Source organism: Saccostrea cucullata, unplaced genomic scaffold (assembly GCF_032062105.1).
Source record: "Saccostrea cucullata isolate Sc308-1 unplaced genomic scaffold, CSIRO_AGI_Scuc_v1 ctg932, whole genome shotgun sequence".
NCBI lineage: Eukaryota > Metazoa > Mollusca > Bivalvia > Ostreida > Ostreidae > Saccostrea > Saccostrea cuccullata.
Window position 1 is genome coordinate 92,369 of NW_026920955.1, and position 15,270 is coordinate 107,638.

The 15,270-nt window shown below is 33.0% G+C and overlaps 2 protein-coding genes across 5 annotated transcripts; both read right to left on the reverse strand.

Annotated features, from left to right (window-relative positions):
* Positions 1-982: 982 nt before the first annotated feature.
* On the reverse strand, positions 983-6,553 carry LOC134258833 (uncharacterized). 4 transcript variants are annotated; one of them, XM_062741421.1, is made up of 6 exons: positions 6,280-6,553; positions 3,909-4,374; positions 3,313-3,399; positions 3,054-3,156; positions 2,886-2,949; positions 983-2,729 (listed from the first exon to the last, which is right to left on the reverse strand). In XM_062741421.1, the coding sequence occupies exons 2-6, from the start codon at positions 4,354-4,356 to the stop codon at positions 2,034-2,036; spliced, it is 1,398 nt and encodes a 465-aa protein (XP_062597405.1). In that variant the 5' UTR covers positions 4,357-4,374; positions 6,280-6,553; the 3' UTR covers positions 983-2,033. The 4 variants fall into 4 exon arrangements, with proteins under 4 accessions (XP_062597405.1, XP_062597407.1, XP_062597406.1 ...); XM_062741423.1 differs by having other exon boundaries at positions 3,313-3,396; positions 6,276-6,553; XM_062741422.1 differs by having other exon boundaries at positions 2,886-2,946; positions 6,276-6,553.
* Positions 6,554-7,809: 1,256 nt separating this feature from the next.
* Positions 7,810-14,315, reverse strand: LOC134258836 (hepatitis A virus cellular receptor 1-like). Its single transcript, XM_062741424.1, has 6 exons — positions 13,942-14,315; positions 12,300-12,371; positions 11,077-11,976; positions 9,023-9,125; positions 8,636-8,711; positions 7,810-8,377 (listed from the first exon to the last, which is right to left on the reverse strand). The coding sequence occupies exons 2-6, from the start codon at positions 12,337-12,339 to the stop codon at positions 8,132-8,134; spliced, it is 1,365 nt and encodes a 454-aa protein (XP_062597408.1). The 5' UTR covers positions 12,340-12,371; positions 13,942-14,315; the 3' UTR covers positions 7,810-8,131.
* Positions 14,316-15,270: the final 955 nt, after the last annotated feature.

The following is a 15,270-nucleotide window of genomic DNA, read 5'->3' on the forward strand; positions in this document are numbered from 1 at the left end:
TTCGAGTCGTCTTATAAAAAAAAAATACCTATTGTCAATTGATAAAGCGTCCATATAACTGAGCGTGGAGTTTAAAAGCAACGGCATTTTTTTTAGCTCACCTGAGACAAAAGTTTGTCAGCTTATTTGATGTTCGATGTCCATCTGTCTCTCTTCCATCCAACCAATTGTCTGCAAACTTTTCATATTTTTGACTTAATTCCAGTTTTGAACCACTTGTTTAATTTTAGATGTTGTCACAAAGCATCATAATATTAAACAGTATGAGAGTTTATTCAAATTAAGTGTCACTCCCTCCTCCGAGAAGAGATATGAAATTTATGAAAAATTTCAAAAATCCTCTCGAGAACTAGGGGATTAGGAAAGAAATTTATATGAAACCCTAACTTACAATGCGTAGATTCAATTTTGTTGATGCTTCCGTATGAATATGCCAAATTTCTTCGAATATGGCCAAATCATAGCTTTCCCGTTCTTGAGAAGAACATTTTGAAAGAATTTTTTTTCATATTTCTTTCTAGATAAAACTTTGACCTTTAATTGTGGATCCATCCTATCCCCGAAGGTCATGGTTTTACTGTACCTGAGAATATGTCTACATCAACTTTCCTAATAAAAAGTGGCGCATGTTTCAACTTTTCTGGCCCAGTGATTTTTGATAAGAAGATGTTTGAAAAAATGCCACCGTATTTAATTGAATTCTATTATCTCTCCTCGAACGTTTGCACTCAATCATCTTTTACATTGATGTTTTGTGACAGTTTTGGTTGTATGGGTTCTGTGGTTCAGGAGAAAAAGTCGAAAACGTGATGATTTTACGAACAGATGGATGAAAAGTCGGTCTTCGGAGGAAATTGAGCCGAAGTGCTCTTTTGAGCTTTCAAGGAATACAAAGACTGAATTAGTCATATGAAATATTCTCAGACCCACTCGGGTAGGGGAATGGGGATCCAAGTTGAACATATAAAAAATAGAAAAAAAAGACTTTTTTCAATTTTTTCAAGAACAACAAATCCGTGATATAAGTCATAGCAAAATGGAAGCATCCTGTGCTAGTGCAGATTTCTGTTTATTCATATATCCCGATTGATTGTATGTTGTTTAACGCCCCTCTCGAGAATTTTTCACTCATATAGGGGCACCAACACTTGCCAGTGGAGAGCTGCAAATTTTATCCTATACTCAGCACTTAAGGCCATTGAGCAATGAATGTGTTTTTTTCATACCAGCACCTACTGCGACAAGGGACCTCGGTTTATATGGTCTCCGACGAAAGACCGGTCTCCACGTCCCACAATGGGATTCGAACCCGCGACGTAAGGATCAACTCCTTGCTACACGACCCTAGAGCAGACGTTCTAACCAGTGCGCCACGCGGGCGACCATATGTCCCTAAAGGATAGGATATGGGTACAGCAAGGGATAAACTTTGGTTTCCTATTTTTGCCCCACCCTATTCTAACAGACAATTATATAACAAAATATTAATGTACGCTAACCGAGGATGCTTCCATATCCATATGCCAAAATCATAGCTTTTTTTGCTATTGTGAAGATTTTGAAAGAATTAATTTCTTTCATATTTCTTCCCAGATAAAATGAGATTTAACTCTTGTTCTTTCAAAACTCTAAAGTAAGAGTAAAAAAACAAATGCTTGATTTTAGTTACAACAGCAAAGAATTAGTTTAAAAGAGATACAAATTAATGTAATTTGAATTAATGAATATTGAATTTCGGGAAGTGAAAATATGACAGGACTGAAACGTGCAACAAAGAAAGGTATAACTGTTTGCATTTTGAAAACTTGAACCAAAATAATTGGCTAAATAATTCAAAATTACATGAATGTTTGTAGGTTATATTTTATATTCAGTTCATTATTCCACACATGCTTCCTTGGAACCTTTCATGTAACTGACATTATTTTATCAACAATATCCTTGCTTTCATTATGGATCCTATTGCCATTTGTTTTATATTTGTATCGTTCACTGCATTGAATTTTACTTTAGCTTGTATGTGTGCTCCCTGATTAATTCATTTCTGGAGGTGGTGGTGGGGGAGGTGGTGTGATTGCCTGTGTTGTTGGTGATGGTGGTGGTGGTGGGGGAGGTGGTGTGATTGCCTGTGTTGTTGGCGGTGCTGGTGGTGGGGGCGGGGGTGATGGTGCTGGAGGTGGTATTGGTGTTGTCGTTGTTGGTGGTGGAGGGGCAGGCGGGGGAAAGTTTTCATTTGTATGAATCAAAGGTTCATTAGGGTTCATTGTTGTCTTGTCGTCACTTAAATCAATTAAAGGTCCAACAGATGCCTCGGATTCTTTCATTTTATCCACTGATTTCAAAACAAGTTTTTCATCTGCGTCTTCTTTCTGTGCAACTGTTCCTGTACTTATACCGATATGATTTTCCTCAGGATTGGCAGGATCTTTATTTGGCGTGGTATTTTCACTATTGGGATGTCCTCCAGCATTTGTTGATTCTGTTGTTTTCACAGTTCCTTCATCCACGTTTTTGATTACTGCAGCGTCAGGAAGTACTTCCGGATTAGAAGTATAGCGATCAGAGGTGACCAGTCCGTCTTTTATCATTTGTAACATACTTAGACGCTGTTTGTTTTCTTCTACACGGGAAAATGTCTCCAGCCTTAAGTTATCCTGTGCTGGATCATCACCTAACGATGCAATGCTTGGCCTGAAAATGTCCTCTTGTTTTATTACCGGCTCTCGTGTCTGAAAAAGATTTCAAACCTTAAAAAATATCTATTTTCTCTTTCACAATACAATCTGCTTTATTTGTTATTACTCCTTCTGAATAGATGGGAATCAATGACCCTTTCTTCAGAAAAAGAGTTGAGTTATATTATTCAATGCGAAATAGAGACTTGCCATGTATGGACCGCCCACAACATCAATTTCAAACTGTTCATATGGAGTTCTTAATCTTTTCCTGCTGTAAAATATCATACGTTGAATTATATCTATTACAATGCCCAAGGAAAATTGAAACTGATATATATTTGTTTGCATATATGTAGAGATATGAAAATAACTCACCGTTTTCTTATACAAAGCACTATTATAAGAAGCAAGAAGATGCATAGAGCGGATCCCAGAGCAATCACAGCTATCAAAAGAGTTCTTTTCTCTTGATCAAGATCTTAAAAAAATATAACATTAGTAATAAGGTTCTTGTTTGTAGAAAGTATTTCAAAACATCCATTGCTTATACACAAGACAAGTTAGACGCGATGAAATAATTTGTTCTTTAAACAATTCAACAAATGTCACACAGGCGTTACTAGGTAGTGGGTACCTGTAATCTGGGATTTCAGTTCGTTTATTTGTCCCTCTAAAGAATTAATTGTCGATGCTTCCATGGATTTCGATGTGGTGGAATCTACTGAAACATAGAGAATTTACAGTTAACTAAAGCATTAATGGGGTTCCTGGTAGTTATTCCTTTACATGCCTACCCTATCTACAAAATGTATTGAATGCTTTAATTATCAAACCATAGGCTAAAATCTTTTATTGTTAAATTTTAGAACTTTTCCCTACAAACACTTACCTTTTGACGAACGAACAGTGGTTGTTGGGACTTTAGTGGTTACTACTATCTTAGTGCCATGTGAGGAAGATGTACTTGCTGATGATGAAGTACTAGTAGTTGCTAATGACCAAGAGCATGCGCATGCAGATATAATTACAAACTATGAATCAATGTAAAATGAATGAAGGATGTAATTGATGATGTATACAGATCTTGTGATTTCTGAAGGTAAAGATAAACTGTGCCATTCATGTTAGATTTCATCTTCGAGAATTGTATTAGTATAAAGGGTCTATGTACGAGTACTTAATAAAGATAAATATATGAAATTGATAAAGAGAGAAAGGTTCATAAATTACCTTGAAAAGTGGATGCTGGGGGATTTCTTTTCGTTGTTGATATCAAGCTACGACTTGTTAATTCTTTAGTAGGAATAGAAGGAGGAGTTGTCTGCTTTGTACTGGTACTGAGGTTCTCAGAGGGAACATCAGGCTTTGTTGTTTGGATGCTTGTCACTGTAGTTATGTTACTGCTTGTTTCAGATATTGTAGATGGTATAGTTTTTGTGCTAATTGAAGATAAAAAGTCTGTGATGGCTTCTGACACAGGACTTTTTGTGGAGGATGTTGTTAAATCAGGTTCAGTAGACTCTGCTCCTGTAGTTGTTGTTAACGTCTCCAATGTAGTGTAAGAAGATTCATCTGTCTCTGAACTCATCGTAAAACCAGTTGTAGGCTCTGAAGATGTCGAAGCCATTAATGTACTTACCAAAGACATGCTCACGTATGTTATCAGGAATCCGGCCATTATTACACTCTCTAAAGCCTATGTGAAAAAAAAACACAATATAATATAATCTGTTTAAAATGAGCACATTCAAGGATCAAGTTAAAAAAATATTTTAAGATTAAACATGTATACTTAATGTATGGACTGTATATTAAAGAAACCATTTCAGTGTTTTTCTCAAGGTTAAAAGATTTATTTGATGACGCAAAAAATTGCATATACATGTATATATAAAAATATAACATTTTGTATGAAAATTTCTTCCTCATTTATAATGTCTTAAAGGAATTGTTTATAAATTTGATATAATTGCATGTAAAGTGCAAAAATACGTAATATCATTTAAAAAACCTTGCTAATCATAAATGGTTTCTTTTTATTTCCCTGTATTGTAAAGTGGTTTCCTTTTTTTATTTTGTACAGTCTCTTTCCATTTATGATGATATTTATCTTTTATTATACTTGATAAATTCTTAAGGTTTGGGTTTGTGCAAATCATTCATCTATTACAAAATTTATAATATTTCTCGGTGTTTTTAACATGTGCTATATATTTTCTTCCGCAATTTGGAATTCAGGAATGATTAAAAAGGCCTTGCGATAAGTCATTTAAAGATAATAGGAGTTAATACTGAATACCAATAACAGAGAAACGTCAACACAAATCAAACGTCTCCGAGGAAATTATTCCAGCAAATAAAAAAGCTTACTGTTGTATTCAATTACTATATTTGTTATCAAAAATATTGCTTCACGGAAAACGTTTCTGAAGAATTCAAATACTGTACACGAATTTTATAATTAATGATCAGAAAATAAAATGTTAAATAACAGAAAAAACTGAAGTTAAAAAAAAAATCAATTACATTAGAAAGACAGAGATGAAACTTGTCTAAGAACATGTCTCCTTCGATATCGACTTGGTATAAACATGTATGTGGTTCTGTGAATCTGAGTAGATTACAACTCCAAAATGATAATAATCATCACGTATCACAAAATTTCATAATGTTATTACACAATTGTTTTTTTTTCTGGACAAACGCAAAAATCTATAGACACTTCAGTGTGTAAATACCGGCCTAATATACGTATCTCATCAAATGGTAGACATTATGATTAACTTCACATGCAGGTGATATGGGCATATTACTACATATATAAGTAAGAGGAGTTGATGATAGAAAAATTAATGTCATTACATTTTCCATTAAGTTTTTGCAAGGTTACCATTACAATTTCAAGGAAATATTCATAGATTGAAAAAAAATTTAAATAACATAATATTAATAATAATAGTAATAATAATAAAAAAAAACAGCTTCGAGGAAATAATAAAGCCAAGAATACTGTTATATAAGAAACTTTCCTCTTTATAGGACTGATTTCCCTCTGTACTATCAGAGACATATAAGATGTCTCTGGTTCTATAAACAATTTTAATGCAGGAAATACACGCACATATCTACATTATGCAGGCATCGTCGAAAAACAAAGTTCGGGTTTTTTAAAAGATGGAATTTACCTCTAAATTTCTTTTTTTTATATTTAAAAAAGACGATTTACACAATTTATACTCTATAAATTATGAGGAGCATGGGAGGAATAAAAGAACATCAGCTCTGTACAACATGAGGTTGAATAAAAATTAAGAAACTTATTGTTTAGCATAATCCTTGGCAATGTAAGAGTCAAGAAGTGTACTACATGATGATACAATGAACATTTGAATAAGTAATGGGAATTATATTTTCTAGAAGAAATATATTAAAAATAGCAAATTAAAAGAAAATATATATGTTTAAAAATGTTTGTAATTCTGAACTAACTTTCACTTCTACATAAACATGTCTTTTTATAACAAATTAACTGAAGCATCGTCTCTGAAGCAAATATTTAAATTCAGAAGATGAAGTACTGAGTAGAAAGAGATCTACTTACCACTGTCCTACAACCTGCTGAATTATTTCCTCATGTCCTGGTCTCTCTTCTTCCTGATGGGTGTACATACATACATTACACTTACTACATTAGGGACTCCTCGTATCCTTTACACCTGTGTACATCGGTTCCCTTTGTGAGTTGTTGAAAAGGAAGTGATTTGGGATTTGTTCTTTATATATATATTAAAACCCCGGCTTTCAGCAGTTTTATTTTTTAAGAGCAAGTGATATTATTTATTTCCTTAAATGTGTGAAAATGTTTGGTGTTAATCATGCACTATAGCTTACTTATATTGCTTTGTTATGTCATTAAGTTTTCTTTTACGGTTTTACATATAAGAGTGCGTGTTTCATAAGTGTGTTTTTGTCCAAGGGAGGATGTCTATTTTCAATGACTAAACAAGCTGAAAATAGAAATCCTTCCTTCTAGATCATTTTTCTTTTTATTTTTAAAAACAGGTTTACGAGGATAAGCCTAGGGACTGAGACAGGAGTCAATAAAAAAGAAACTTTAATATTTATTCGAGAATTTTACTTTCAAATTTACTTTTTAGGTAAAGAAATAGGAAATTCAGAAATAATGTATCCGTTTGATTTGAGATCTTAGCATCTTTTTTCTCTTGCTTGTTCAAAATCTTAAGTGATTTCATCCTTCCTCATCAATAGCTTGCTTTGGTGAGAAAATCTAATCTAATGATACATGTACTGTGTTAGACTCAGTCATATTTCAAATTTTTATCATAACCCACTCCCTCTGATTTTAAACCAAAAAGATTTAATTGTATACATAGACATCTATGTCTTCTTTTTATTGAATGCATGGAGAAAGTGAAAAAATAATAATTAAAGCACATGTAATATGTGTGTATCGAACCAAGTATTGAAGAAAAAGAATGTAATGCAAAAAATTAAATTAAGTTTTAGATAAAAGCTATTGAGCTCTTTTAACAAGTTGATTATTTTTCTTACTAAATTTGCATTAAAAATAAAGCAGAAATTTTGAGTAAAACATCATCACACTTAAGTGAAAATGACTTTTTCTGTAAAGGCTGTGATATTTAGCTATATATAAATTTGCTCAAAAAAAGGAAGCGAAATAACATAAGGAGATAAAAGGATAGCTCTTCAATTATCGTTGTCATTATCTAATTTCACACGCAGTACTACATGTACATCAAGATTTTGATAATCTCAAGGATCTGATTTGTAACATAGTTGCTCCACCAACAGGAGTGCTGAAGATGGTTGAGTAGTTATACAAACTGGCGGGGCTATCTTTTCAAAAAGGATTTAGTGTTGAATTGGATGGGAAGCATCAATTTTGTAACAGGGATGACTACACCAAACGATTTATGACATGGACCCATTAAGAGTAGTTTACTTGATACTTTAAACATGAACTGTAAAGAAGTATTTCATGTTAACCAATAATTTCCGCTTAAGCCATAAAACTCGGTACAAAAAACCAGAAAAAATAGTATTAATAATAATTCAGGTGGTCGAATCTTAAAGAAATAAATAATAATCATTTCATAATTTGAATATATAATACAAATTTAATTAACGAAAGTCTCAACATCAAAATATCACAGTTTTCGACGATGAATACCGATGATACATGCAAATTCGACAATCATATACATGTAACTTAAATCAGCTCCAAACTCTTCGCACACAGAACAAATGATCCACACTTTAGATCAACATGCATGGGACATATGATCTACATAAATGTGTTCATGAATAACGAAAAAGACACAATGGCAAACAACCTTCACATTTTAAGTTGTTTGATAAAGCCTTTTAAAGTCTGCTGCCGTTTTGATCATTGATCAATGATCACATAAGAATCATACGTCCACATTATTATCCCTAGCAACAATATCTTGATTATGTGTAAATGATGAGCCAAAACTGCCATCATTGAGGAGTATTTCTTCCATGACTATCCCTTGTGATGAAGCATTGAGTCCCGCTTCTGTGTGTCCTTGAGGTTTGAAAGTTGCAGAGAAGGAAGCGGGGGTGTCCTCACCTCCCAGAGAGGCCGTGCTGGCTCTGTAAGGATTGTGTGCAATGTTGAAGTATGGCCTTCTAGTCTATAAATCCATAAAAAAAAAATTATGTTAAAGTTTAATGTTGCCAATTTCTTAATAAACTATGCTCTGTTACAAATTATAAAATACTGAATATTATACGTACCCTTGATGTTTTTTTTTAATTAAATATTTCAAATTCTACACATTTTTTTCTGACCTTATCTCATTCAGTAATAAAAATTATGTATTAGAAATTAATTAATAACTATGATTTAAACAGTTAAACTTTTTATAATTCCCATTAAGATGCCAACTCACCACCTCATCTTTCGATCGTTCAACATCAACTTTATCACCATGCATTTCTTCAAATGGAGATTTTACAGGTCGCATTCTTAAATGAGCAAATAAAAAATTCCAGGTAAATGGAATTCTAAAAACATTTTACATATTAAACTAACAGTGCAATATCCTCTTAGTTAACTAATAAATACTTGTATATTTGATATGATATTTCACTATAGCATATATATATATTTATTGGCGCAATTTTTAAAAAAATAAAGTCTTGTTCACAAATCTAATATAATTGAAATAAGAAAACAATTACTGTACTTTTTTAAAATTTATCTTATTGAATAAATCAGGAAAATTAAAAACTTTTTTTTAATATCTATAATATTATTCATCGAAAGATCTACCGACCTTTGTCTTACGAAATAAAGAATACAGCCGACCACAACCATTGCTAAAAGCACACTCAACACAGCAACTGCTACTCTCAGTGTTGTGATTCTGTCATTCAGTTCTGGTATTGAAACAGCAATTAAAAATATTCTGAGAAATTTCTATAGTCACAAATGCAACTCATTAACATTACCAGTGATAGAAATATTTTTTCTCATTTTTAGGTCACCTGAATAAACTCAGGTGACCTATTGCTATCCGTTTTCGTCCGTCGTCGTGCGTCGTGCGTCGTGTGTCGTGTGTTTTAAACATTTGAACATTTTCAGCTTCTTCTCTGAAACCACCGAACCAATTTCAACCAATTTTGGCATACAGCATTTATGGGTGAAGGGAAACAAAAATTGTGAATTCCATTGTCCCTGCCCCCCTGGGGCCTTAAGGGTGGGGCCAAAACCACTAAAATTAATGCAATCTTTAAAAAAATCTTCTTCTTTACTCCTGGACATCAAGCAATCAAACTGTTGGTATGATTGTAATCAACATTGAGTCCTCAACCAAAATTGTGAAATTCATGGCCCCGGGGGTTCAGTCAGGGGTTTTTGTGCTAGGGTGGGACTCTATTGATCATATAGTGAAAATGCATAAATTCTTTGAAAATCTTCCTCTCTGCTCCTGGGTATCAAATAAACTAACTAAGCACATAGTTATGATGAGCAAGAGTGCCTCTCTCAGATTTGTGAATTTTATGGCCCCAGGAGCAAGGATTCTGGTGTTAGGGCGGGGCTCTATTGATTATATACTGAAAATGCATTAATTCTTTGAAATTTTTCTTTTCTGCTCCTGGGTATTGAATAAACTAACAACGTACATTGTTATGATGAGCAAGAGTGTCTCTTTCAAAATTGTGAAATTCCTGGCCCCGGGGGCAGGGGTTCTGATGTTAGATTGGGGCTCTATTGGTTATATAGTAAAAATGCATTAATTCTTTGAAAATCTTCTTCTCTGTTCCTGTGTATTAAATAAACTAACTAAGTACATGTACATTGTTATAATGAGCAAGAGTGCCTCTTTCAAAATTGTTAATTTTAAGGCCCCAGGGTCAGGGGTTCAGTTCTGGTGTTGGCGGGTCTATTGATTACATACATGTAGTAAAAATGCATTAATTCTTCGAAAATCTTCCCTTTTCCGGAGTATTAAAAAAACTAACTAAGTACATTAATTGGTATGATGACCAAGAGTGCCTCTTTCAAAATTTTGAATTTTGTGGACCCAGGGTCTGGGGTTCTGGTGTTAAGGCTAAATCTGCTTCTCTGCTTTTGGGTATTAAATAAACAAAGTACATATTTATGATGAGGAAGAATTGCACCTCAACCAAATTTGTGGGTTTTTTTATGTCCCCTGTATCAGGGGTTCTGCCATTTGCATTAGGTAGTGGCGGGGGCTCTTTTGATCATATAGTGAAAATACATGAATTCTTTAAAAATCTTTTCCTTTGCTCCAAGGTATTAAATTATGCCAATTATATAAGTTTATATATATCTATGATGAAAAAAGGTGCATCTAGCAATACGGTGAATTTTATGCCCCCCGGGTCAGGGGTAGGGGGTTACTTAGACTGAAAATAAATTGATGCTTTGAAATCTTCTTTTTAGCATTAATCAACCATTTACATGATTTATAATGAAATAAATTTATGATGAAATTTCCAAAATTTTGAAATAAATGGCCCCAAGGTTAGTGGTTCCTTTGGAGTGAGGTGCATAACTGGTTATAAAGTGGAAGTGCATTTTCTCTTTGTTACTCTGATCTACTTCTGTATCAAGTAAATAGAGTAATCATGGTAAGTGTATAATTATGATAAGCAATACTGCCTCTTTCAAAATTATGAATTCCATGGCCTCTGGTTTGAAACATTAAATAAATTCAATTGTCAAAAGTTGTTACATGATCCTCAAGTGACATATAAGCCCGTGGGCCTCTTGTTATTTACATGATGCATATTGCATTTGGAAATTTGTAATTTATTAGCGATTAAAATACATATTGGGGACATATAATAATTCAACCCTCACCTGAAATATTCGAATTAAGGCTATCAATTTCATTAATAAAACTGTTGGTCGTCATAGCTGTTGCCTCCTCTTTTGAGGTTGATAGTGGTGTGGATGTTGGAAGTGTTGAATGTTTTGTTGATGCTTTTGTTAATATTGTAGTTGTATGTGATTCTGATGTTTTTAAAGTTGTTGATGATTCTGTAGTCACAACTGATGAGGACTGTGTCAGTTTCATACTTGTCGATTCTGTTGATATCTTACTTGACATTGATTCACTTGATGTTATGGTTGGCGAGGATGATTTGGAAATTGATTTCGTTGAGGTCAAAGCTGTAGTTTCTGCTGACGTCACATTTGACAATCTATGCGTAGAGATACTTTCAGATGTTGTTGACATTACTGTCGGTACATTGGTAGCTGATGTTGACATTACTGTCGGTACATGTACAGTGGTAGCTGATGCTGTTGACATTGTTGTCGGTACACTGGTTACTGATGTTGTTGTCCTAGCTTGTGTTGTTGATGCTGCTGTCGAAGTTGGCAATGTACTTGATGATGTGTCCGAAATTAAAGATGTACTTGACATTGATGTAACTTCCAGATTTGCTGTGTTGTTCTTCATATCAATGTTTGTGCTCACTATGATTTTTTCTGTTGTTTTTTCTTGGGTTGTAATTGGTTCTTTTGTAACAGTTTTTGATGTTTGTAATGCAGTAATAGCATTTGTCTCTGAGCTAGTTTGGTCTTTGTCAATTGTAGATACCTCTGTTATTGGTATATTGGTTGATGAAGCAATTAAATCACTTTTAACTGATGACGTGAATTCGAAAGAAGATGACTCATACTCTGCAGTGGAAGTAAAAGAGCTTTGATCTTCCGAAGTTGTTAATAATAAACAGGAGGATGGAATGAATGTTACTGAAACAACACGAATGAACATTTAAAATGGCCAAAATGAAATAAATTAATAGAGTACATTTTACTGCTTAAATATTTAAGAATGTACACGATGGATCTTTGCTTTTCATTTTACTGAATGATCACTGAAAAGTGGGGGAAGTTGATGTAATTACAGAATTAATTCTGCGACTCAGTTCACCATTCATTTAACATTCTCTCTCTTTTCTGTTTACTGAATGGTAGAGATGTCATATTGTTTATATTTTATTTTAGTGATGTTTATTTTTATTGGTTAAACCCGCTAATTGTTTTCATGCAAGGGAATGAGAGTGAAGATTTACCTAAAAGTATCAGCTGTAATGTTTCAGGGAGTCCACCCATCGTAGTAAGATAACTGTTGTTCTCGTTCTGCTCTGTAAGAACAGAAAAATAAAATTTAGAAATAAATACAAATAAGTCTTTTAGCATGGTTCACTTTATATAAATTTTAAAACATGTATATAAATAGCATTGGGAGATTTAAATCATTTTATCTAAATTGCATTGGAGGAATTAAATGTTTAACCTATAGTATAATAATAACACAAAGTATCTACAGTAACTCCGAATCACACTCAGTACCCCTCCTCAGAAACGCACCCATATACACTTTTCAGATTAAATGCACTGGCAAAGTTTTAATTACCATATTGTCTTCTACCTCTACACAACCATATATACTACACAATTTTAACCATCACCTCTCAGAACTATACCCCTTTCCCCCTTACATGACGTAAAAATTCTGATGTGTGCATAAATCAACAGGAAAAAGGTCACAATGAAATCATATATGCAGTAGTAACCTCAACAGAATGTCATATAACACCTTCCGTATCTTAAGTAATTAATAAATACATATGGTGATTTGTACGAGTATAATCTCCTTTACAGGATATGTTGTTTTGTATAGTATATAGAAATGAGATTCTGAATCATTAGAACGATTAGAATTTATAAGGATTATGACCTACGTATGACTGGCTAAATATTGAAGATGATGATAATTACATTGACTGAAAGCAAAATTTAAAAGAAAATCATTGTTTATACTAAATATATAATTATTGTTAAGGTTCGATGTCTGAAAAATAATAAAGACAGAACTTAACTAAAAGAAAAGGCTGAGAAAAATACCATGTAATTATATACATTTAGAATACAGACAGCTTCTCCTTAAAAGCTTTGAATATTCTTTAAATTTTATTATGACTATACATGTAAAATCGAATAAAATATAAATATTCTATTGACAGTAAAAAATATTGAACTTACGTGTATGTCATTCGGTTTATTGTGCGACAAACATGTATTGTGTAAAATAGTTAAACTACATGATTTTCTCTAATTGCTTACAAACCAATAGAAGCAGAGGACGTGTCCTTTATTTTTTCTAATAAGTACTTTTCAAAAGAAAATTAAAGCTGTTAATTAATAATTATATAGCTGTATCCTATAAAAATCACCTGAAATAGCAAAATCTTTGACGGCTGTGTCCCAATTAAAACCCTTTCTCTATTTTTACCTGAACTAGACCTATTTTAAGTTTACAAGAAATCAAACCTTTGTAGAGGTAGCATCATTTTACTTGAACACACAGACTTTAAATAATTTATGAGATAACAGTTTGTTTAAGCGGTTGATCCCTAAACGTTCACTGCTGTGCAGTAAAACTAAGTCACATTCCAGTTGATCTCCATTTTTCCTCAACAATTTCAAGGTGAAACGACATGCTTATTAAATTTTGTTAAAGACAGAAGGCTGCAATTATAAATTTTATTATGCAGAGGGAGAGAGAGAGAGAGAGAGAGAGAGAGAGAGAGAGAGAGAGAGAGAGAGAGAGAGAGTTAAGATAAATTCCCTCTAAAATGTAAATTCAATTATAATAAATGCATGGCTTTTGATAATAAAGAATCGCAATCAAATGATTTAAAATTCCCTTACCTTAATTTTTATAATCCTGACTACTGACATTTATACCCAGTGAAATCCATTCATCTTCCGGGATGTCTGAGACACTAAGTATGCTCAGCTTTTTTTTTTGTCGTAATCTGATGCTAATTCTACATGGAAAAAAACTTTTAAATTCCGCTGTCAAAAGAAGGAAGTTTATTTCCTTTCTACTTTTTTTCACTAACAGATAGCGACCCGGTTAGAAACTGATATCCCCGAAATCGAAAGACATCAATTTGAGGGATTTAAATTTAACAGAGCGTAAATTCCTCACGAAGAATCTCCCGATACACATGTATAAGGACATACATCTAGATTGATTTTAGTGTATTATTCATGGGTGGTTATGTACGTTCGTAATATAAAACGTGACATAACACACATTCAGATTTATCAGTACCTTATCGCTTCTTCGTCATCCTCCTATTGTTTTGTTTATATATATATATATATATATATATATATATATATATATATATATATATATATATATATATATATATATATATATATATATATATATATATATATATATATATATATATATAAGATCGAGTGTTCAACCCCGGGCTGGGGCGGAAGTGGGTATCCATATTAAAGTGAATTTCTTCGTGCTTTCTATATCAATATTTCTTCACTTCGGGCACTTATGTTAGTTTAAAGGTTGTTGTAAAATGTGCTTTACAATAATTAATTTCATTACAACATGTATTGGTAACAATCTTCTGTTAAAACTAATGTCCAAATAAATGTATCTCACTTCTATTCTCAATGACCGTGTAGTGCAGGACAGCGCCGCGAGAATTCCATCGGCATCGAAAGCAAGTTTTATAACTTGCCTAGATAGCCGAGCGGTCTAGCGAACTGTTCCTGCACTGCTAGGAGACAGATTCCGTAGGTCGAGAGTTCAACCCCGGGCTGGGGCGGAAGTGGGTATCCATGTTAAAGTGAATTTCTTTGTGCTTTCTATATATATATATATATATATATATATATATATATATATATATATATATATATATGCAGAATATTATGAATTAGACACTAAGCTAGATACGTTCACTTCTTGCGATAAAAACGACTCGAAAAGTGTTGACAAATTTGTAATGATATATGTAATACTAGTAAAGTACAAAGAAGCTGAATTCTACTCCCTCAGAAATAGGAAATTCCTCGATCAATATATGAAAGTATTGTTATGAGTAATGAATAAGACAATTGGCGTACAAACGTATATCATTCAGACATTGGTGTAAATTGGACTATAGTCTTTAGTCCTGTTCATTCCCTGTTTGTGTATGTATAGCCCTCGGCTAAGCT